The 24631-nt window shown below is 40.2% G+C and overlaps 2 protein-coding genes across 4 annotated transcripts in view; one reads left to right on the top strand and one right to left on the bottom strand.

The window, feature by feature from the left end:
• Positions 1-18945: 18945 nt before the first annotated feature.
• Positions 18946-20650, top strand: LOC147615573 (uncharacterized). The gene is made up of 3 exons (XM_086779688.1): positions 18946-19212; positions 19339-19715; positions 19996-20650. The coding sequence occupies exons 1-3, from the start codon at positions 19095-19097 to the stop codon at positions 20155-20157; spliced, it is 657 nt and encodes a 218-aa protein (XP_086635814.1). The 5' UTR covers positions 18946-19094; the 3' UTR covers positions 20158-20650.
• The window catches only part of LOC147615572 (potassium channel KOR2-like), a 37300-nt gene continuing 33272 nt past the window's right edge, over positions 20604-24631 (bottom strand). For 2 of the 3 annotated variants that reach the window (XM_086779684.1, XM_086779686.1), the window contains 5 exons: positions 22558-22633; positions 22161-22455; positions 21584-21720; positions 21134-21497; positions 20604-21041 (listed from right to left, as the gene is read on the bottom strand). In XM_086779684.1, the coding sequence (XP_086635810.1) occupies positions 21136-21497; positions 21584-21720; positions 22161-22455; positions 22558-22633 (870 nt within the window). In that variant the 3' untranslated portion in view covers positions 20604-21041; positions 21134-21135. Of the gene's footprint in view, positions 21042-21072; positions 21498-21583; positions 21721-22160; positions 22456-22557; positions 22634-24631 lie in introns of those variants that run through there. The other variant, XM_086779685.1, reaches the window with a different exon arrangement.

The raw sequence follows: 24631 nt of genomic DNA, 5'->3' as shown, positions 1-24631 counted from the left end.
CTTACAAAATGCATGAAAGCTCTAGTATAGTGCTTAAAAGGTCTCATACAATGCTTTATATCTCTACTGCAATACTTTAAAGTATTGCTTTAAATCAATATTTACCTGATCCTCCATAGCAGCGTAAGGAGGAATCTAAATACATGCATGTCTAGCTAAGTCACTAACTTTAAAAAGTGCAGATTAGACCTATTTGGTTGTTGATGATGTTCTAGGAGATTGCTTGTAAGCATGCTGATAACTCGTTCAAAGAAATTTGTGTAAGATTCCAGAAATCTGTGTTTTAAAAACATGTGCATCCAAGTTTAACTAGAGAGAAGATAGAGCATATTACACCAACAAGATAAAAAACCCTGCACATTTTATTGCATGATGATAAAAATGGTTGATGCACTATAATGGCTCTTTCCATACAGTGGCTCTTTCCATACAATGTTAAATTTCAAATGGCATGCTATTGTAAAAATGGTTGATGCACTATAATGGCTCTTTCCATACAATGTTAAATTTCAAATGGCATGCTATTGTAAATGGCTTCAAGAACTTTTTGATAGGATAAACATTTTCCTTTCACCTACCACCACCGGTTCCATAGGAAACTTAATGGCCCTCACCAAACGTGAGTACATGAGAGTAATGGGCTAGTCATCAAGTAGTCAATACTTATCTTGTTGTTGCACATGCTCATATGTCACGTGCACACCATTCAGGTGTACAGTGACATGGCATCATTTTAGCATCATCAAGATTTATCAGGCATTAAAAGCATTTAATTCAGCTTGTACATCATTGTATGGGGCTGGAATGGCACCTACAACAGTGTACACATCATCTGCATCACATGGTTTATTTTATGCAATTTTTAGACTCATTTATGGGGCAGCCAACCAGCAGGAAAAGGCTTATTCAGCAGTCGTGGACTTTTGCATCTGGCCGACCAGCAGCATTCCTACCTATATAAGTAAGCGCCTCATCATTCCAGCACTCAAGTCCATTTTTCAGCATTCAAGAGGGTGTTCTTCAGCGTTTCTACTCCAGGAGGACTGAGAACAGCAGCGCATCCAGCATCATCAGCATTCAGTCCATCATAGCATCTGCGTTTTCAGCATCTACATCAGTAAACAGCAGATTCAGCCAACGCATCTATCTCCTCAGCGTTTCCTTCCCAGCGTTTCCTTCCTAGATAACAGGAGAGCATCTGCGTTTTCAGCATCACATCAGCATTGCTTCAGTCCCAAAGCCATCCCTTCAGCGTTTCCCTCCCAGGAAACAAGGGAAAGACAGTGGGACAGCAATATATTCAGCATAATAGTATATTCAACATATAGGCAGCATATTCAGTATCATAGATCTATTCAAATCTCATTGTAACCGCATTCATCATCTAATATAGCTGCATTGCATTGACACATATCTCTCTATCTCTTAAACATCATTAAGTGCAATTTAGTTAGACTAAGGTTGTGATTACTATAGTCAAAGACCTCACATGTCACATTGGTATCAAAGCGTTACAGGGTAACCAGCCTTAGATCATGTTCATTCCATCAGTCATTCAGTCAGACATCATGTTAATCGCTTCCGCACAGATAAACCCAGTTCTCAAAATCTTGCAGGCCACCCTTAGGGATTTTCCCTTAGGTATGCACTAGTAACCCATCCATCTGCATTCTTGCACAGCATTTAGGGTTGCACATGGCTTGCATAGCAGACATCTTAGCAGTCAGTCTTGCATCTGCAAGGCATACATGTTTACCCATGAACTCTCTGGGGAAAAAAGACATCCATCATCAAAGGAGGACATAAGTTTTGGGTTTCAACTGGCAGCCAGCAGGGGGTTTCTCTTCCACAGAAGACGGAAGAATGCTCAACATCGCCTCAGGAGGTTCAAGAACGACCGTTCCCGCAGTACATGGAGTCTTGGCCCAAAGGATTTCACTCCTGCAGACGACCTCAGTCTCGGGGGCAACAGAAGATAGAAGGGGCAGTGGTTCGGAGGAGAAGGATCACTAGAGGAGTCGAAGGTTGCCGATATACCACCAAGCAACAATTTAGCAGCGGGGAATGTCACGTGCACACCATTCAGGTGTACAGTGACATGGCATCATTTTAGCATCATCAAGATTTATCAGGCATTTTACAGGCATTAAAAGCATTTAATTTAGCTTGCACATCATTGTATGGGGCTGGAATGGCACCTACAACAGTGTACACATCATCTGCATCACATGGTTTATTTTATGCAATTTTTAGACTCATTTATGGGGCAGCCAACCAGCAGGAAAAGGCTTATTCAGCAGTCGTGGACTTCTGCATCTGGCCGACCAGCAGCATTCCTACCTATATAAGTAAGCGCCTCATCATTCCAGCACTCAAGTCCATTTTTCAGCATTCAAGAGGGTGTTCTTCAGCGTTTCTACTCCAGGAGGACTGAGAACAGCAGCGCATCCAGCATCATCAGCATTCAATCCATCATAGCATCTGCGTTTTCAGCATCTACATCAGTAAACAGCAGATTCAGCCAACGCATCTATCTCCTCAGCGTTTCCTTCCCAGGTAACAGGAGAGCATCTGCGTTTTCAGCATCACATCAGCATTGCTTCAATCCCAAAGCCATCCCTTCAGCGTTTCCCTCCCAAGAAACAAGGGAAAGACAATGGGACAGCAGTATATTCAGCATATAGGCAGCATATTCAGTATCATAGATCTATTCAGATCTCATTGTAACCGCATTCATCATCTAATATAGCTGCATTGCATTGACACATATCTGTCTATCTCTTAAACATCATTAAGTGCAGTTTAGTTAGACTAAGGTTGTGATTACTACGGTCTAAGACCTCACATGTCACATCATACCAGTATGCCTTCACTATGTAAGAGCTAGCCAACATGTGGTTTTCCCACCCATCCGTTTGTGCCTTCATTCTTAACTCCTTTTTTGCTACACATTTTAGAATGTAAAAGTTTGCACCTTCAGCATTTGTCTCCTCACGATACACTGCAAAGTTGTCCCCAACACAAAGGGCATCGTGATGACCCGCATATGTTCTACCATCAAAGCCTCATCTTTCAACCCGTCTTCTTCATCTTCCACCTATTTATCCTCATCGTTATGCTCCACTGAGACTATATTGTAGTACTGCCAAGTCTCCATGTGTGCGGTCGGTTGACACATCTTCTCCAATGGCCTTGCATACAAAAATCACAAAAACATGACAACCTCTTGCATCTCAAAAAAGAGCAAGAGTTAGTTGTTAATTATCCATTCGCACAATGTAGGGAGCGTGTATTTAGGGTCCCACTTTGGTGATCTTTGTACCTCACTTACTTTGATTTCCCAGAAGACACGAGTTTTGACCAATCCACTACATTCAGCAGCTTCAAACCTGGCCCTAAAGAAAACTACCACATCAGGCATCACATTTTAGAATTGCACCATTCAACTTGAGCTGCTCTATAGTGCGTGCTCTCTTAACCATAACACCTGCCCCATCATGTTCTCCTTTTCCATGACCTAAAGCAAATAAGTTCCAAGTCATCTCAATTCCTGTTAACCCAAATAATCTACCCACAAAGTAGAATGGTTTTTTTGCTTTGAACTATGAAGCTTCTCCATCAGAGAATGGCTCTTATACTGAACACCTTGACTTTTCAGCCATGCATCATGCAAAAGAAATCAATGTTGCACAAATAAAATATCATGCATCTTATCATCTAAGATATAGTAATGTGTGGTCTTCTTCAACTCACCTTTGTTAGTAGGATAATAGCATATATGCACCAAAATAGTGACCTGGTTAAAATACCAATGCATGGACTATATTTCTTTCTGCTCCTTAAATGAGTATTTCTCAACAAAGTCTATGACTGAAACAACAAAATTACCTGGAAATTGTGATACGCATGCTTAAACTACTCAGCATGCCACTATAAATGAAATTGTTGACTGATGAAGAAGCTCAAGTGAGATTAATCATATCCCTACATTGCATCTTTATATGTATCAAATCTTTTCTCTTCTTTAACTTCCCATTGTCTTCTGTACATGTCTTTATATCCTGATAGACCTTAACAGGGAGCAACAAGTTATTCACGCCCATCTCTTGGGGACAAAGAAGCAATTTGTGCACACTACATGAAGAACATGTTCCCATGAGACATTTATGTTTATAAAACATGGACCGATTTGGTTTTGTGCAAAGAACCGATTCCTAAATATCATTCACTCTTGTATACATGCTGAGTTGAATTACAATTGTATGACTGAGCATGTCTCACACATAGAGTGCAAGTACATGTACAACCCACTCCATGCATGCTAAATTGTGCATTGCGCATGTGATTGAATGACTTTCAAAAAAATCATTAGCACATGTGCAATGCAACAATAGGTATACCTATCCTTTAGCTTACCAACAAAGGACAACTTCAGGGCCTTGAAACCTTGTTAGTGAGATTTCAGTTGATGGATACATATCTTGGAATACACAATGAAGACAATCTGCTTTAAATCATCTCTATCAGCTTTAAAGCTTTAACAACTATCTTTAAAGCTCTGGAAAATTAAAAAGCTATGTAGAACTACTTTACAGTGCTACAACTATATCCAACTCTCATTGCTTTAAAGTTTAGTCTAATCAATTCACTGCTAGGCAATTAGTTTCAGAATGCTTTAAAGTTATTCCCTACAACCTTAGACATCTATGTCAATGGACTGAAGCTATGTCCAAGGCTTTCAAGATATCTTCAAAATTTTACATAAAGATTTAAAGCTATGTATCCATGATTCAAATCTGTTTCCATATCCATCCAGAGGAGAACCATATAGCTTGAAAGCCTCCAAAATTTATCAACACATGTCTCAATGCTTTAAGGCCTTTCAAAGCATAGAAACAATGCTATAAAGTCTTGTAATATCCTTAAAAGCTTTCTGACATGGATTTAAAGCTTTGTAAAACATACAATATTGCTTTAAAGTATTTGGAGAGTGCTTAGAGGGGAAAGACAAATGCATGGAAGCTCCCTAGAAATGCTTGAAACTAGCCTTAAGCTGCTAAAAGCAATGCAGTGCTTCAAAGCAATGTTTGAAAGCTTTGAAGTAGTAAAGTTAATACTTTAAAGCTCTGTAAGTTTTCACTACTAGGAAGCAACGTTACAGAGCTTTGTTGCACTATAAATTTACATCAAGCAAACACCTTGAGTAGATGTTTCGTTGTCAAAACCCAGGTTATGGGTTCGAACCCTGCTGGCTACCCCGATTGTTGTGCCTTGCCCCTGATTTGTGGGATAAGGGGGGTCCCATGGGTACTAAGCCCGTCTCTTCTCTAATGCCAAACTTAAAAAAAAAACACCTTGAGTAGGATTATGCAATGAGCTAATGCAAGAAAAAGATTTGCAATATGTATTGAAATATAAAGAGTTGTGACTATGGTTTTATAAAAGTATACGTAAGAGGAGACGAATCAGATGCTCCACATATGCACCCGTCCTTATCCTGTGGTACCACACATCTCTTTTGTTTGGGGAAACGCAAGTCTCGGATGTCCAACACTCAACAATAAAGTCGTGAATCTCCTTTTCAATTGCACTACCACATGGTGGCATCTAAAGGTAAGATCAATGGCTCTTCTTGAGATAACCAAGAGATTGTTGACTAAACATTCCGTCTATGGATACCAAGGAATTTTGCAGCTTCAGAGACATTCACATCTTTGGATCCACTAACTTGAGAATTTAATAACATCATGATGATTGATTGCTTGAGGAGGAAGAACTCATCATTTGTCCTTGGCACTTTCATTTGTGTAAGTGTGTGATGGATGTTAGATAGCATAAGTGCTTCAACTTGTGATGATGCATCATGAAACATTGGGAAGGGTGGATGGAGAAGAAGTTTTTGAATATGTTTTTCCAATTATCCACATCCATCCCTACTGTTTGTTCTTCAAAGCAAGTAGCAACCACCTTAAAAATCTTGCATATTTTTCTATCATCGTGACGTATTGTTATCCTCATGCTTTGTGTCCTTACACATGCTTTTTGTTGAAATTTGAGCATAATGATGAGCTATGGTGGATCATACACTAGAATCAACATCATTAACAAAGTGATTAGCAAATGATTAAGACGTAATTAGTGGCAAATAGATTAATGTAGGCATGGATACTCAAAAACCAGCAAATTCTCATTAGGGCTATGCCTCAATTTATAGAGTTTACATCAAGCATCAAATCCCATTGATTTCTCCATGATTCACTCCCAGAATATCTCCACCTCTTGCCTGATTCTCTCCACCTCTTCTCTTTTCCCTGAATATCTCCCAGAATATCTCCACACTCCTAAATTCCCTTATGCTACCCATTATTCTCTCCCAATAGATTCTTCTAACCTTTTCACAGGTTCTTTCACAATTATATCTCCTCTTTTACAGCCTCTATCCAAGAGCTTGTTCCCACACACACCCTATTCACTTGTATATTTCAACACCTCCCCTCAAGTGAATACTCCTAGTACACCTAGACCCTATACCAAGTTTGCCTCCCCTTACTTGGTAGTCCACGACTAGTGTCTACTCCTCCCCTCAAGTTATCTCAGCACACCTGGACCCTGTATCAAGTTTCTTTCTTACTTGATAGTCCGCGACCAGTGCCTCAAGTCCCTAAACTCCATAATCCTTGACACTCTCTCTCTCTATGTGTCCAAGGCTACTATAAGTGCCCGCGACCTTGACTAAAGTGCTCACATATACATCTACCACGTGGCCTACATCATCGGTGGCTCAGAGGTGGTTTTACTTTATTGGGACAGGTTTATATTGGGTTGTGGGGTCTCTCTCTCTCTCTCTCTCTCTCTCTCTCTCTCTCTCTCTCTCTCTCTCTCTCTCTCTCTCTCTCTCTCTCTCACAGCGATTTTCACATGGCTCCTCACTCTTTGGAGCCTCACATCTTCTCTTGTCTTCAGTCTTCTTCTCGTGGCAGCATCTCTCCACGCGTCCGTCTCTTCTTTCAGTCTTCTCGAGGCAGCTTCTCTTCTTGTGGGACAGCTTCTCTTCTCGTGTCCATGTCTTCCTTCAGATCTTCTTCTCGGTGTGGATCCTCTTCTTGGGAAGAGATATTCTTCTTCTTTCATGGCTGGGGCCATGAGCTTGTCCATCAGGTCTTTTTGCTCCATGTGAGCAACATGTTTCAATGTTTTGCTGATAGTTCCTTTGGGCTTTTTATGTTTATTTTGTATCATTATGTAATGCAAACCCAAATTTATACGGGAGGTCTTACCTCTTGCCTTAATCTGGACAAGGGCAGTGTCTGTTCCCATTTTTACACTGATAAAATGTGCCCAATACATAATGTGTATAGCATTCATTCTCATGCCCATTCCAAATGCAACTCTGGCTGTGAATAATCTTGAATTTGAGTGAAATTTACAGGCATTAACCAAGGGTTAAATGCAAAATGATGATTATCACAATTTTATCAGCATTTTCCCAGAAATTACATTAAATCAAGGGTAACCAATTTGTACGGGATGGTTGGAGTATCAAACCAACTCCGATTTACAATCTGAAGTTATAGGGATCTGTATCAGATAGCTAATGGTTAATTTGAATCCTCAATTGTACCAAAATACAGTGATTAGCACTGATTAATCACTGATTAGTAAATTAATGCTCTATTTTGTGTGCAAAAAACAGAGTATGCAGGGAGTCCAGATCTGGTGCCTTCCACTTCAAATGAGCTCAAATGCTTTCAAAGGCATCAATAGCAATGAGTCTAGTAGAGGATTAAGCCAAGAAACACAAGATTTGACCAAATATTGAAAGCTTAATCTCTGTTTTACCAAAGTCACTTGCAAATTTGATGAAGAGCTTGGATCTCACTGTAGACTTGATGAAACTGAATTCTGTCTTCACCAGCTTGTAGAGCATGCTTGATTACCCCTTGGGTTAGGAGGAATTAGAAGGATTTGACTTTATGAAGTAGCAATGGCAAAAATTCCTCAGAAAAACGGCGCCCTTCAATCTGCAAAAATCTGCAGTTCTGCGCTAAATTGGCCCACAAGATTTAAGGTGTGTGTAGCCCTATGAGTCTACTATAAGTACCTAAAGGGCTTAGCCTAATGTTATGTGTGCAAGGAGAATGGAGTCCTCCACTGGCTGGGGGTGAAGGGGAAAGTGAAAAACTCACTAAAAATTTGATTTTTTTCTAATTATCTACTAATCCTAATTAATTAACTAATGGGCTCATAAACCTGGTTGATTCTAGGCATTGCTCTAATACCATGTTGAAATTTGAGCATAATGATGAGCTATGGTGGATCATACACTAGAATCAACATCATTAACAAAGTGATTAGCAAATGATTAAGACGTAATTAGTGAATAATTAGCAAATAGATTAATGTAGGCATGGATACTCAAAAACCAGCAAATTCTCATTAGGGCTATGCCTCAATTTATAGAGTTTACATCAAGCATCAAATCCCATTGATTTCTCCATGATTCACTCCCAGAATATCTCCACCTATTGCCTGATTCTCTCCACCTCTTCTCTTTTCCCTGAATATCTCCCAGAATATCTCCACACTCCTAAATTCCCTCATGCTACCCATTATTCTCTCCCAGTAGATTCTTCTAACCTTTTCACAGGTTCTTTCACAATTACATCTCCTCTTTTATAGCCTCTATCCAAGAGCTTGTTCCCACACACACCCTATTCACTTGTATATTTCAACACTTTTTTGGTATGACGTTCCTTTCTCTTCATCACAGCCTAATACGATCGAATCAACTCTCGAGCACTATCCTGCCACCTGAATGTGCACACGCTTCCACCATGAAAATCTTCAATATGGCCTTGAAACATAGAATATCATGCATTGGTCATTTTAAATGACACTAATACCTTGGCAACGAAAGAAGAAGTGATAAATATATTGTAATGAGAGTGCTTGCAATCAATATGAAGTGCTGACAAATCCATCCTTGCTTGAGCACTAGTGACTTCTTGGCAACTCGTGCAAAGAAAGATTCATACTTGGTTGAGAAAAACCACCTTGCTACTATGATTTCTATTGTGATGAATCCATCCTTGCTTTACCTTGAAATAACGGATAGAAAGAAGACAACAGACATTAACAAGTCTAGATCTATTATGGAGAGAGAGCTCTAGTGAGCTCTAAAGGTTACACACACACATACAGAAACAATAGAACTTTATTTTCTTAGGAAAGGTAGATAGAGCATGGCAAACATACCTAACATTGAGCAAATCTCTGAAGAGAGAGATACAGAGACAAAGGGGCGGAGAGAGAGAGAGAGAGTACCAAGGGCAATACACTTACCTTGTAGCAAGTTGGTCACCTTTGGCTATGTAAGGTGAGTTGTAAAGGTGTGTGCAATGTGGAGAAGAAGGTAATGGTGGCACAATTATAGAAATTATTTAAAAACCTATAGCTACTTCTTTAAACACACGTCACCAAAATTGCAAAATAAACATATATACCAAAATTCCCACTTCACAATAGCAAGAATCATATAGAATTACAGAAATGGTGAAGGAATTAGGGGATTAAGGGTAGCAAGAAGAAAAATAACAAGAGCAAGAATCATACAGAATGCAAAAATGAGTATAAAATGCATCAACAATCCACAAATAGGATTGATTTTCCTACTCTAATCTTTCCTTGCTAGCATAACCTCGTTACTATTTTAAAAAAATACAACACAGAGGCATTCAAGATGCAATGGTGGATAAGTGATGGAGCTATTCAAGTGTAGAGTGGTGCCATTTATGGTAAGCCCTTACACCATGGGAAAGGCATAGGAGTCACTCTTGTCGTGTGGGGACTTCACCACACCGCACTCGAGAGCATACAATGCTCGAATTGAGAACTAATATGCCATAGCAAGCACACAAATGCACAGGCAAGGTCTGTCACTTACCTCGTAGCTTGAGCTTGGAATTCCTATAGGTAGCATGTGAGAGTTCACGTCCTCGTCTCGCTGCACACTTCTCATAGCTCAAGCGTCTGGCAACTCGATCTCTCTCACACAAACTCACTCACGTGTAGACAATATTTTGCTTATTGTTACCTTTAACCCCTAATTCCTTCACCATTTTTGTAATTTTTGCATTTTTGGGTTTTTTGGTTTTTCTATGAAGTTTTTTTTTTGTTTTGAAAAACAGTAATTGGGTCTCGAATTTGATTTTATTTAGGTAGTTATACCCTGGAATTGAAATTTAGGCATAGGGTAAACCCAAGTTTAGACTTCTTACATGGCCAATATTAGTCTCTTTTTGCTAACATTCAGATTTGAGTGGGTGGATTAGAGAGATTAATTTTCAAATTAATTTTTGCATTAATCTAATTTTTATCATTAAGATTAATCCAACAACTAATCTCATTGAATTCGGTCCATTGGTTATGCCAAGTGTCTGGGATATCCCCCTAGCCCTAAAACAACCCGAAATGGCATGTACTTGCAATCTGGGCGCGTTTTAGACACGGATTTAGAGGAAAGCACTTCCATCCAACTAGGCTCCTACCATCCCACCCTCGGCTTGGGACCTTTTTTAGGGAATCGATTCAGCATGGTGTAAGGCTTAAGACTCTCACGTACTGACACCTCCTTTGATCTTGGATCAATGAAAGAACTATAAGACCTAGGAAGAGAAAACCTTGCTCAAACCGTGAACATAAGATTTTCCACTAGCCTAATTGACCGAATGACCTATTACTTCATGGGTTCGGGTTCGGGTATAGCTTCTAGACAAACTGGTGATGGAGTTGAGGTCAACTCCAAGGCCACACCCAACGTAGCCTTATCACATACGAACCCCATGGACATAGAGATTCATGTCCACGTAGAATTTATCATGACTAATAACCTAACGCCTATTAAACTTAACCTTGCACAAATATTATTGCTAGATGGCAGGGGCAAGATAGAAGAAGAAGTGCAAGAAGTAGAGGCCCTAATTTTAGATGCTAGAGAAAGAGGAAACTCTACATCGAGCCCAATAAAGATTAGCAGCCCAAACTGCACCATTTGCCCATGCTACCCAAATCGGCCATTTATTCCATGTTCTTGATAGCGTAGAGGATACCGACCATGACGAATTTGTATCCAAAATGGATCTAGACATAAGATTCTCATATACAACTATTGCAAACTAAGAATTGGCAATTTGATTGCGACTCATAAAACCTTGACAGGCTTGGCTATGGGCCTCATCTATGCTATTAGTTGAGATGAAATTACGCAATTTGATTGCGACTCATAAAACCTTGACAGGCTTGGCTATGGGCCTCATCTATGCTATCAATTGAGATGAAATTATGCAAGTTTCGTGTGGTGCTACCAAGGATAAGGAACAAGCCTCTCTAGATATTCATGGATTGTATTCATGCTATGGTGGAGCAAGAGAGGCTGAGACATGGAATCACCATACCCTCTCGACATCATGTGACACAGATTGGGCATGTGGTCCTATCCTAAGCAAGATAGAGACACCGCCGATAAGCTCGACTGATCCCACATATATAGTGACATCTCGCTACACCATAGACCAAGCTCTAATTTCCATTCCACAAGGTTACGTGGGAATCCAAGAACCTGCAAAGAGCATGAGCTTCAAATTTCTAGACTGTAGGGATGTGCCTACACAGAATACTACTAGCACCATTCCAAACCTTATGGTGCTGAGTACTACACCACTCATAACAACAATCGTGACCAACCCCAATACGTTACCTATTAGTATCATGCCCTTAGTCACAACTGTGGTGGCAATAGTAGTCACACGAATCCCCCACAATCATCGCTCTAGGCCTATTTAACACATCCATATATCCTGCTAGGGCCACCAGAGGAGCCTTCACTCCATATCCTCCATTCACTGCATCTCCCTCTACTCTGCCATTACCATAAATGCACCCAAGAGCAAGGGGGATATCTTCGCAAATAACTAAACCATTAGCTTCATTAGCACATATTACATCACTGCCCATTGGAGTTTCTGTACGCCCCTCCACTTATCATACTCATATTACTCCACCGAGATTCATGCCACTACACCCTGCAAGCAGCACCCTTCATACCACATGCCACACCTGTTGTACCGATTGCTCCAACAAACTGCACTACCAACCGATCCAGTAGCTTTTGCATAAGCATTTGGAAGAGCAGTAACCAAAAGTATAACACCTATTTGAGAGATAACAAATGGAGTAACTCTAGAAAGGCTACACATATTACGAAGCTCAAATGGAGGCGATTCTAGAAGACACCTCAAAATTTTTTTATCAAGTTTGTGAAGCCCTAGGCGAGAAGAATGAGCTTGCAAAGGCCAACGCCTTTTGCCTTACACTAGATGGCAAGGATGCTGGTGATTAGTATCGAACCCTAAGAGTTGAGGAGGAGCATCTGACCTTTACGGTTCTTAGAAGGTTATTCCTAAACTAGTTTGTGCGTGAAGGAGCCTTGTGGAGCTGACTTCACAACTACACAAAGTTGACATAAAAGAAGATGAGTTAGTGAGAGATTTTATTGGTTGACTTAAACATTTGAACTCTTGTTATGCACTACATGAGCGCTTCTCAAATAATCAATTACTTGATTGATTTATCCATGGACTTAAGCATGAGCATATCTATAATTACTTGGTCATTAGAGGTATCACTGCACGGGATGAAGTCACAGCTAATGCCATCCAACCAGCTAGAGGATACTCTCATGATAAAGGGAGTCAATGGCCCTCGATTGTAGCACCACAACTAAAAAACCTATAGAGTACTTTAGTGGAAATGACTTGGAATGCCTTCTCGAAGTCTCTTCAAGAGGAAATGAAGACCAACAAAGCTCCCGCTCCTAACAATGTACACATGTACCTAAGGAGAGAGCTTCACTTGTGTTCAATCTACCGTCAATGGCATACCACAAGCAAATTTCCAATTCTAAGAGCTCGTTAACAATTGTGAATGTGGCTTTTGTGGGCACTATGGTCACAAAGCCCGAGATTGACAAACTTGACTACTACAAGCTATTGCCAGACCACCATAGCTAGCCTTTCCAGAACCACCACAAATATTAGCCCTAGTACCTAGCCTAAGATTGATGAACCCGTCTACTGCTACAGGCTATTGCTAACACATCCAGACCATAGCTAACCTTGCCACAACCACCACAAATATTAGCACTAGTACCTACCACAACAAATCACGCCATTATTAAGAATCCCACATAACAACTTGTATCCAAGAGCCTGAATAATGCGTTAATGTGTACCATTACCTCCACCAGTTTTAGGACCTCAGCAGCCTATTGATTATCAAGAGGACAAGGTTGATGTCAAACCCATCACACACTTCTTTGAGGACCCCAAACTTCACCTTGACTGTTATATAGTTAATGGGAGGGAGGAGTCATGCCAGTTTACTAGCTTGCTGCTATAGGAAGGGGCTAGAACATAAATGCTACATGAAAAAGGATGCCTCTTCAATGTTACCACTGCTAAGGTCCCCATCGAGTCTTGGAGTGTCTTGTAAATTTTCCTTAACTTAACAAGGTTGCATCCTCAAACATGCCACCTGCAACTTATAATTGTTGTGGCATAGATCATTGGATTAAAGACTGCCCCAATAAACTTGTGCTAACATATCTGTAAATGAGACCCATCATTACACCACTAAACATGATTGGAGTGAGTGATCAAACGCAGGGAAAATCCTTTAGAAAACCCAATCTTACACCCTTGAACACTATCACCTAACTATAAGCTCAAAACCAACATGTACTTCAACAATGATCCGTTACCTGGGTAGAAGGGTCTAAAAAGAAGAAGGACCATATGAGAAAGAAGTCAGTTAATAATGGAAAAGTAAGAGAAATGAAAAAGAAAAACTTGGCAACACTACAAGAAACAGTCTTTATAAGGGACCTAGATGAGGGCTTAGATTACCTAGATACATGTGCTAATTTTGAACACAATAGGGACATACAAACCAAAACCAAGGAAACAAAAAATGAGACACTAAAGGAAATTAGAGTTCTTGAAAATAAATCACGCAAAGCAAAACTAGGTTCTTATCCTAACTCTAAGAAGGAGATTGAGCAATTCCAAGAGCTCGATGATTTAGTTATTAAGACACAGGAGGAATAAAAACCAAATCCCAAGCAAGTGAAAGTCTCACATTGTGCACCCTATAGCACCTTAATATCTGTCGAGACTCACAAACCCCTAGAAGTGCCAAGTTTCATCATAGAAGAGACCGAGGCATCCACTAGGTAATCTAATTCCTCATTGGTTTAAGGGACAATTAGAGTACGATAACCCTGAGCTTATCTCAAAGATGGATATTCCGGTTTCACCAACACTTTCCTATAAAAAGGGGGTGACAGGTTTGCCTCTTAACATTCCTAAATTGTTAGCTTTTATGTATTCACAAACAAGCACAACTATAACCACCAAATTGAGTGGAGATCCCAAGTTATTTGTGTAGCAATGAGAGCTTTCCTTGATGGATAACTCAACATAGGATTACCACCATACATAAGGCATGTCTCCATTATGCGATGGAACACCTCAAGTCATGCCCGAATCAAAACCCCCAATGGAAGAATAAAATGCTAAGTCCGTGGGTAAAAATTCCACTCAATAAAGTAGGCCAACATTTTGAAGGTGATGAGCTACCAGTCACATCGCCAAGGGCATCACAATAATGGGAGTCCTAGATGGAAGTACGATAGTAAGCATAATTACCAAAAAATTCTGGGAAAAGATGGCCAAGCCACATCTTAAAGTCACCGACATTATTGTCAATAACGATTGATGAAACAATCACCAAACCTATCGAGTTGTTGCAAGGTCTTAAGATCAACATCGAGTTGAACATACTTTCATTGTTATGGACTTTTCCAAACAACCTGAATCATATGAAATGATCTTAGGACGTTCTTTCATGAGAGAAGCCAACATGATCACGATTGGGGTCTAAGAATCATGTCTACCTCTAATTTGATGATTCAATCATCAAGGTTGATCTTGTCACCGACCACGTACATCCTATGGATAATGGAGGATTATTGAAAATCATGTTGACATCACCATCCGTTCAATCCTATTAAAATATTGTTACACTTGTAGGGAAGAGATTTGAGGTAGGGAAGGACCCACTCTACAAGGATGTTGAAAAACAAGCCATAAAACTTGAAGATGATTTGAATTTGGATACACATGGTGGCCACAATTGATAGCTGGGGAATAAGAGGGTCTACATGGGTTACACCTGATGGTGAAGAACCCTGGAAGGTTGTACCATTACGAATGATTCATGCTTTACACTTTGATATTGAAGGGATTGGATATAGTGAGCTTGAATCCACATGGAATGACTCTAACACAAGCACCGATGGTGAAATGAGTTTGGAATGGAAACCAAAAGCGACACCAAGTCTGCAAAAACCACTAATAAAACACAACTGATAATATCAAAAGAAACCTTGGGAAGTGAAACTGAAACGGAGACTAGCAAGCTATGAGACTGACACTAAGTCCCAATCTAAAGTCAGGAATGAGCATTCTCAAAATATCTTAAAAATGGTGGAGACATATGCTTTATGCAACCAATCATCATAAAAGGATGGCTACTACCGCCCACCAATAGCTACAGTATGTCGGTACATTTGATGCACATTGCAAGTTTATTAATAATTGGGATGAAGAATTATAAAAAGTTATATATTGCCACCCTCCTTCCACTGACTAAAATGGAAATCATTGGCAAACTAAAGATTAATCCTTCAACTAGGCGAAAGAAAAATAGAGAGCTGGCTGAAAAGGAGAAGGAAGCTGAAGCTGAAGCTAAAGTAGCGAAAGAAGATCATGAACCAACACTTGACTTACACCTTGCACCGAAGCACTATAAATCTTTTACAATTGGGGACTGCAAGTTAGTGTTTAATATTGCCACAACACTTGACTTACACCTTGCACCGAAGCACTATAAATCTTTTACAATTGAAAAAACCAAGTGACATGGGAGGAGTCTACAATGACCCGACTGAAGTAAAAGAAGTAGACTTGGTTGAACCTTGGAAAGACCCTAAACCAATGTTTATAGAAAAAGACCTCACTCAGAGTCAGGAAGCGGAACTCATTTCTCTCCTCAAAGAATATAAGGATTGCTTGGCATGGATTTACTGATAGTAAAGGAATACCCACTCAGCTTGTGCACAACACACAATCCCCATGGTACCAAATGCTAGACCTATCCAACAACGACCCTATTCTGTGAATCCCAAGTATGCTAAATTTATTAAGGAAGAGAGGGACAAGCTTATTGAATGTGGATTTTTCTACGAGATTGAATACTCATACTATGTTTCACCAATTATGGTTATACCCAAAAGAATAGAATATTGAGAGTATCTGTTGATCTCAAGAAGGAAAATGTGGTTATGAGAAGAGACTATTACCCCTTCCATATTCAAAATACGTTCTTGAATGCGTAGTTGGCAAGGAAGCATACAACTTCTTAGATGGATACTTGAGATATAATCCAATTTCCATTGCTCCTCAGGATCAAGCTAAGGCGTCTTTTGTTATAGAACATGGTGTATTTGCTTATAGAGTTATGCCATTTTGGTCTCACAAATGCACCAACCACATTCCAACGACTTATGAATACTACATTTAAGGATTTCTAAGGACATTTCTTGAAGATTTCATAAATGATTTATGCGTTCATTCATCATGGAAAGAGTGCCCGAGCACCCAGACTTGTGGCCTTAGTCTAAACTACGCATATGTGTATCCTAGACTAACTAATATACATCCCTTTGATGCTGGCATTACACTTAGCTTGGTTATCCCTTGATTACATTGTTATGAGAACATGAGAGAAAAAAAAATCGATTTACATGAAATGCTAAAAAACTGCTCAGGCAAGGTAGGTCAAGTGATGAATAGGTTGCAGCTCTAGAGTGAAACGTGCAGGGTAATGCTTGGTGGCTAAGTATGCGTGTTGGTACTAGACATACGTGGCTATTGATGTTGGTACCTGGAGTGTTCGTGCTTTTGGATAGGTGACGACCAACAATAGTAGCAACTCGTAGGATTATCTAGCACTTGTGTTGAAGTGGATGTGAGTCTATTTCTCTTAGTCGAATTCTATCTTTATGGTGAAAATCTCTAAAGGGTCTTTAGTCATTCTCTTAGTGCACACTTATGCACCAAAGATTAATGTAATCTTTTTCTTGTAATGTTTTTGAATCATACCAAGCTTGATTTCTTCTCACGATTCATTTCTCTTCTTCTTTTTTTGGGATGCCAAATATTTCACAACTTAAGGACTTGGCCTCTTTGAATTGAATACATCATGTCCTTGCTTTTGATCGTAGTTCTTGTTCATCACTAAGGATCATTTAATTTAATCTCTTCAATGTACTCAAGATTTTCCTTCTAAGATATGACTTTGCACTTGATTAGGGATAATACAATACTCTCAATATCCATGATTTAAGGATTGATTAAGATTTTCTCTCTCTAAAGCAATATTTTCTTTGGAGAGGTTGACCCAATCTATCGACATCTACACAATCTTGCTTCTAAAGATTAAATCTAGATATTGGACTATCCTTGGCCTTAATCTCACCCGTGCATATTGGATAATCTCTCTCTCTCTCTCTCTCTCTCTCTCTCTCTCTAGAATTCTAGGTTATCCTTATTTTTAAAATTAAACTTGGGTCTTAATAATCCTTAGTTCTCTTTCATAAAACTAGGATAATTCTCTCTCTCTCTCTCTCTCTCTCTCTCTCTCTCTCTAGAATTCTAGGTTATCCTTACTTTTAAAATTAAACTTGGGTCTTAATAATCATTAGTTCTCTTTCATAAAACTAGGATAATTCTCTCATCTTATTATGAACTTTGTCTCTCTACATTTTTATCCCTAGTTTCTTTCTTTTAGCATGGGGGTAACCCTAAATTTATAATTTAAGTCTAATTCTCCTATTAAATCTCATCCTTCATAGCTTAATCCAAGAGCTTCTCTAAGACTTAGGTTCACATTAATTTAAAGCATCTAGACTATTTTTTCTCTAAAAATTAATTTATCTTAAGACTTTCACCACAATTTGATTAAATAATAAATTCTCTTTGGGTTTAGGAATAGTATATCCCAATCTTTAATTTCCCTAAGATTCTAGCCTAGCCCTAAGATTCTAGATCCCAAGGCTAAACTAATAAAGGTAAAAGGGTAAAAATTAGACTTTGAGGGTGTCTCTAGTTTTGAAAAACGTATAGAGAATAAGAAATTATTTTGCTAATTAGACTATAAAGGTCTCGGACTTTGAAAAATGTACATAGAATAAGAAATTATTTTGCTAATTTGATTGAAATAAAAATCATCATGGAAAAGAATAGGAAGAAATGCAAACTATAAGTAAAAGGGGTAATTGTACCTTCGGAATATTAGCTTGTGCTGTACCCAGTGGATAAAGAATTGAGCTCCTTCTCTCTTCAAATTTCCAAAGATGGTAGACATGGAAAAATAAACTACAGCTTTGCAGGCTTTCCCCGGGAATAATTTTTCTTTTTTTTCTTTCCCCGGGGTTGTAGAACAAAAACCTTCAAAATTTGAAAATTTTCTTTATAAATAATTTCACAATTTTTAGATGAAGGTTTTGTACTTTTTGGGAAAATAGTTTTTTTGGAACACTGCTTATGGCAAGAATGCCCATGTCGCCTTTGGGTTAGCACTGCAGCAAACGAGTGGACACCTGGCTGGTCATCATGCAAACGAGTGGACACCTGGCTGGTCATCATGCAGCGGATCTGATTCAGTCCGATCCTCCTGCATTCCACAGTGATTTTGCTACAACACTTGTCTCTATGTCCTCTCCTTTTAACCAAGGTACACAGAACTTTATGCCTCAGCCTCTTTCGTATGCTGACACTTTATCCTTCGGAACAGTGGATGCCACCGTCATGCAGAGCTTACAAGATGCAATCGTCAGCTGATGTTCGAACCACTAAAGCAAACCTCGTTGATGATCACCGCCCTCGAACCCAAGGAACGTCTTGACTGTGCTCTCCATGGATCGCGTATGCCTTGAGTTTAAGCGAGCAACAGAGTACGGGGCCTACTTGTACTTCACAAGATGCATCCCGTCAAAAGAAGATTTCAAGCAGTGGTTCGCGACAGCGTTTCAAGGTAAAGCTACTCTTGCTCACTTTCACTTTGTTGGCAAAGGCTTTTTCCAAGTCCTGGTGGAGTCAATGGTGCGGAGAGACAACATCTGACCTTCCTTACTATCTTTGGGCGGAGCTCGCCACACAGTGGCCGGACTACTCAGCAAGGTTCTATACACGCCTCCTTTGGAACATAATGAAGGCCGACGGCCACGCTGGTGCTGCATTTTGTGGGACAAAAGAAACGACATCCCAAATGTCCTGTCACTTATGACTCCGGAAGGGATCAAATTTATAACATCTCTGTTCGCTTCAGCACTTTCCCGGATTCGTGCTATAAGTGTAAGCAAGCTAGTCACTTCGCCAAACACTGCCCTCAGCCCACCAACCGTGGCACCAGCTCCAATGCCAGTGAAGACTCCAAGAAGAGTGCAGACACATCTCCGAACCCCTCTGATGCATCCCCTGTACATGTGGCTCCAACACCAGGGGCAGTGTCAAAAGGTCAGGGCTCTGGAGTGCCAGGTAAGAACACTCTATCACGGTCCCCACTACGATCCAAAAATTCTAATGTCCCACGAGAGGGGCCAAGTAAAGGTTCCCTCAAGAAAGAAGCTCGTGCCAAAAGGGAAAACCCTCATCCTCGGTAACAAGTATGATGCTTTGGCGGCCCTCGAGCCGATTAAGCTAGATATGTCCCAAGATGTTTAATGTCTATGCACTCAAAGGTTAAAATTCACTTGTGGAAAATACAGGGGATGTAAATCTCTTTGATGCATGGCATGTTGATTTTCTGTGTCTGCAGGAACTGAAAATTGAAGATGACCACCCCCCCAATCTCGAGAGGGGTGGAACTTTTTGCACTAACGCACCTTACCATGAGCGGGTGGGACTACCGCGCTACCCAGATCCGGGTGGACGTACACGGAACAGTTCAGAAAGGAGACTAGACATGCGCTGGTGCTAAAGTTAAAGAACTCCTTTGTTCAGTTTACCCTTTGCAATGTGTATGCTCCTAATGACTTTGCGGAGACGGCTACCATGTGGGAGAAGTTAGGAACAGTTCTATGATTGGGGACTTCAACATGGTTGAAGCCATGGTGGATCGCTCTCACCCCTGGGTGGATATCTCTCGGGCAGAAAGGGAAGCATGGCAAGCATGCAAACAGAAATGTAACTGCGTTGATGTTAAGCTATTTTACAAATGGTATTTTCACTTAAATCTATCTGCTCCTCATCACATGATGTGTCACTCCCTCCTCCTTGGCATCATGATGAGTGTACCCCTTGCATGTGGACTCCTAGGAGTTTTCCCTTGATAAAGGCATTGAATAGAAAAGCATCAAGAAATCAAAAGAGAATATGGAGCGGATATTTATGCAAAGGACAGGTTTGTTCCTCCATATACTACACTTTGTTTGGTATTCATGGAATGTTCTTTTCTTTTGCATTCTCGAAAATTATAAAATTTTATGGTTTTTTTCCCAGTTTATTATAGGGCTTATGTATCATGCATGTGTGTGTGTAGCACTACGCGCGCGCGCGCACACACACGCGCGCGCGTTGCGGAGAGAAAGCACGAACAGTTTAATGCGAGTGAGATCAACACATCTTTTTCATTGCCACTCATGTGGGACCTTGTTGAAAGCACAAGGCACCTGATTGTCTGTAAAAAAAACATGGATCTGTATGTACTCTCATAAATGGAATCTGCAAGCTGCTACTAGAACAATCAGATGGCAGATACATACCTCCACGATCATCATATGATGCCTCAGGATGCTAAAATGCAAGTGCAGCTAGAGATGGGTTTTGATAAACATCCACCATGATGATTACCAGCATCTACTACTGCATAGATAGACATTACAAATAATCAATATTTTGATAATAAAGACTTAACTGCATGTACATCTGAATTTTTCATGTAAAAAGCCTCTTACTTTCAAGAGTCATCAATCACATAAACTTTGTCGGAGTCCCTTATAAGACCTGCATTCAAGATCTCCCCCATATCTTGGTTCAAAACATGATTATATGTATCACCAAAGTGTTGGGAAGCCACACATAATAAGCCATCAATGGTATCAGGTACCCATACAACTAAGCCATGTTTTCTTTCCTCAAGAGGAGTCCAAGGACGGCAAGCAAATACTGTACACCTTCTCTTAAATTCAACCTTAGCCTCTCCATGTAACCCATGCATTTGTCTGCATTGGTCTTCCAAATTGTCACTATCTCCAGAGACTTTTCCCCTATCTTCATCCGAAGAAGTATTAAACTCAATCTCATGTAAAGAATCATCACCTAGATCACATGAACAAGGCCAAATCAGATGTCATCATGTAGTAAGATTCGAATAAGATGAGCCATCCAGGTGTCCAGAAGAAAACCTTTCAAGTTTTCGGCATATGACGCTGCCTTGCCATCAATCACATACCCATCCTTGTCCATCATTTCATCCTTGAATAGGTTCTTGAAAATCCTTGCACCAAACTGTGTGCTTTCGTGCATAGGTGTCTTACCCCATCTGTTCTCATCAATTCACATTGATTAAGACAAGCATAAAATGTATGCTACATGTTCTTTCACAGAGATATATTCATATATCTAAATCTTTTTTGTTCCTTTGAAGAGACATTATATATGTTTAGTAAACGGGCGTGTAGCCTCATGTTAGAGGGATTTATTCACTGGGCAGGAACTCAGGTTTGAATCCTTCCACCAGCCTACACCTGCTAGACGTATATCTACATGCAAGCACACGCACACATGCGCACCTCTGTGTGTGTGTGTGACCCCCCCCCCCCACACACACACACACACACACACACACATGCATGATACATAAGCCTATAATAAACTAGAAAAAAAATCATAAATTTTTATATTTCCGAGACAAAACACAGAAATGCAAAAGACGAACACTCCATGAATACCAAACAAGACGTAGTATGTGGAGGGACAAACCTGTCCTTTGCATAAATATCCGCTCCATTTCTTATTAAAACCTTAGCCATCATTGTCAAGCCTTCTGAAGCTGCAATATGGAGAGCTGTTCGACTGTTGTGATCGCTACAATTTGGATCTATACCATTTTCCAAGAGACTCTTTACTAACTCTAGATTTCCACTCAGTACTGCTCTCCTCAAGTGGCCTCCGGCATTTTGCTCAGTTAAAGCCGCTCCCGCAGTACGTAGGATTTTTATGACATTATTATGGCATCCCTTCACAGCCTCGATCAAAGGGGTGTTACCAAATTTATCTGCAACATAACGTTTTGTTACTCTTATGAGATATTCAAACAGACTTATAGAAACAGGATTGACAATCCCATATGCTCATCATGTCAAGTAGTGGAAGTTACCTTCCACGTTTACATCTGCACCTTCTTGCACCAAGAAGAGCACAATATCCTCATGACCTTTGACTGCTGCTAAATGCTGATGACACAGGAGGAAGTGAAGTGTTAAAAATCAGATTGAGGAACTATGCATATAAGAATCTGATCTTTTGAAACCAAATGCTATAACAAATAGTTGGAGATCATAGCAAGACTTCAAGACAAAACAAGAGAATATGCTAATTTGTGTGTGCACGCATGTGTTACGTGTGCGTGTGCCATTTCATGTGTGCAGGTGTGTGCATGAGTGGGAAGGGAAAGAAAGAGATGCTATTAGCATCTACTATGGACCCAATGGCTCTGTGAACCAAAAGTGCTACATCTGTTCCATATGTAAACTGAGATCATAAAGATGAACATGGAAACATTTAAAAACCAAAGAATAAGCCCACGTACTATGTGGGTCCTATATGTACAATGAGCAATAAGGCCAATGAAACCAGTGGGGCTCACATATGTCATCCTCCTCTATGACAACATACACGAGAGAGAAAGAAAAAGAAAGAAAGAAAGCTGTATTAACGTCTACTAGAGAGAGAGAGAGAGAGAGAGAGTTATAGTAATCGTCCAAGAAAGACCCAAAGGGTTTATGAGACCAAAAAGTGTACAATGACGTCCATGGAATCTTATCATGTCAAAAAAGAAAAACACAACACAAACTGTATACAATGATGTCCGGAGGTACTGGGAGCGGCTCATCCAGGATTGTAGTGCTCCTTTGACCCTCACTCACACAATCTGCATATCCTGTCCTCCCGAGGTATCCTCTGAGCTCTCCTTTTATCTATTTGAAGTCGGTGTGAAGATACCCATAGCTGGCTAGCTGCAATCCGCATGGCGTGTGACATAACATGAGAAGAATGCGGGCGAGAGGGTGAGCTTGAGCTCCTTGTAAGCAAAAACAGACACACAAGACTAGATAAGCACACAAGAGAGATGGATGGCTGAATTGTGTTTTATTCTCTTCTCTATAACCATAACATAAAGATAAGAGTACATACTATAAGGGAAAGTACCTCCTACTAAAACATACAAGGTCGGTCCATAGTGTGAACCCGACTATATGATCTGGCGCTTTAACTATGCCATAACTCTAGTAAACCAAAGTGTTTGTCACACAGCCTGTGAACCATTGGTGGCATATCACCCATAATCTCACCAACCAAGCCAATGGCATAAGTGTGGAGTCGTCATCCCAGTGTGTCATCCATATCCGCACTAGTTGAGCTCGATATCGCAACACGCCTCCTTGAGCTATATCCTGCACTCCAAGTAAGCTCTTGAACCTACGGAGCTTCTCTGTACCCAATGCCTTTGTGAAGATGTCAGCTGTCTCATCCTCTGTACTGACATATACTAGATCCACATCACGTATTAGAACCCTCTCCTTAACAAAATGATAATGCACCTCAATGTGCTTCATCCTAGCATGATACACTGGGCTACTAGCGAGCTCTATGTTGCTCATGTTGTCACAATAAACGGCAACTCTATCCATGGGCTCACCCATATCTGCCGGTAGCTTCTGCAACCAAACTACCTCACATGCTGCCATAGCAACACCCCAATACTCAACCTCTATACTTGACAAAGCAACCGTTGGTTGCTTATTGCTACTCCAACTAACAACAGCACTCCCAAAAGAAAGCATTAAGCCACTAGTAGATCTCCTGGCTGAGACAGTACCAACCCAATCTGCATCTATATATCCATGTACCTATACCTGTAATCCAGCCTCATAGAAAATTCCATAGTGCACTGTGGACTTCATGTACCTGAGTGTCCTCCTAGCTACATCCAAGTGTGGCTTCCTCGGAGTGTGCATAAACTGACTCACCATCCAACAACAGAGCTCAAATCTAGCCTGGTGATAGTCATGTGAAGCAAACTCCCTACAATGCACATGTATGTAGTGTTTACAATCCTAATATGGGATGTGATAGACACAAGATTAAGCATAAGATTTGGGTGGATTATACCACACTAAAAACTCCATGAGAGTGAGAGAGAGATTGCACACTCAACACAAGATCTTTAT

This window comes from Cibotium barometz, chromosome 40 (assembly GCF_041138505.1).
Source record: "Cibotium barometz isolate CiBa-2024 chromosome 40, ASM4113850v1, whole genome shotgun sequence".
NCBI classification, from domain to species: domain Eukaryota; kingdom Viridiplantae; phylum Streptophyta; class Polypodiopsida; order Cyatheales; family Cibotiaceae; genus Cibotium; species Cibotium barometz.
This window is presented reverse-complemented; position numbering and strand designations above follow the sequence as displayed.

Bases quoted from the DNA above. Each gene is read 5' to 3' on its own strand.
- LOC147615573 (XM_086779688.1), top strand. From the start codon at position 19,095: ATGGATCGCGTATGCCTTGAGTTTAAGCGAGCAACAGAGTACGGGGCC. The intron at 19,213-19,338 runs GTAAAGCTACTC...CTCGCCACACAG, and splicing joins GTTCGCGACAGCGTTTCAAG to TGGCCGGACTACTCAGCAAG. The intron at 19,716-19,995 runs GTAAGAACACTC...CTGTGTCTGCAG, and splicing joins TCAGGGCTCTGGAGTGCCAG to GAACTGAAAATTGAAGATGA.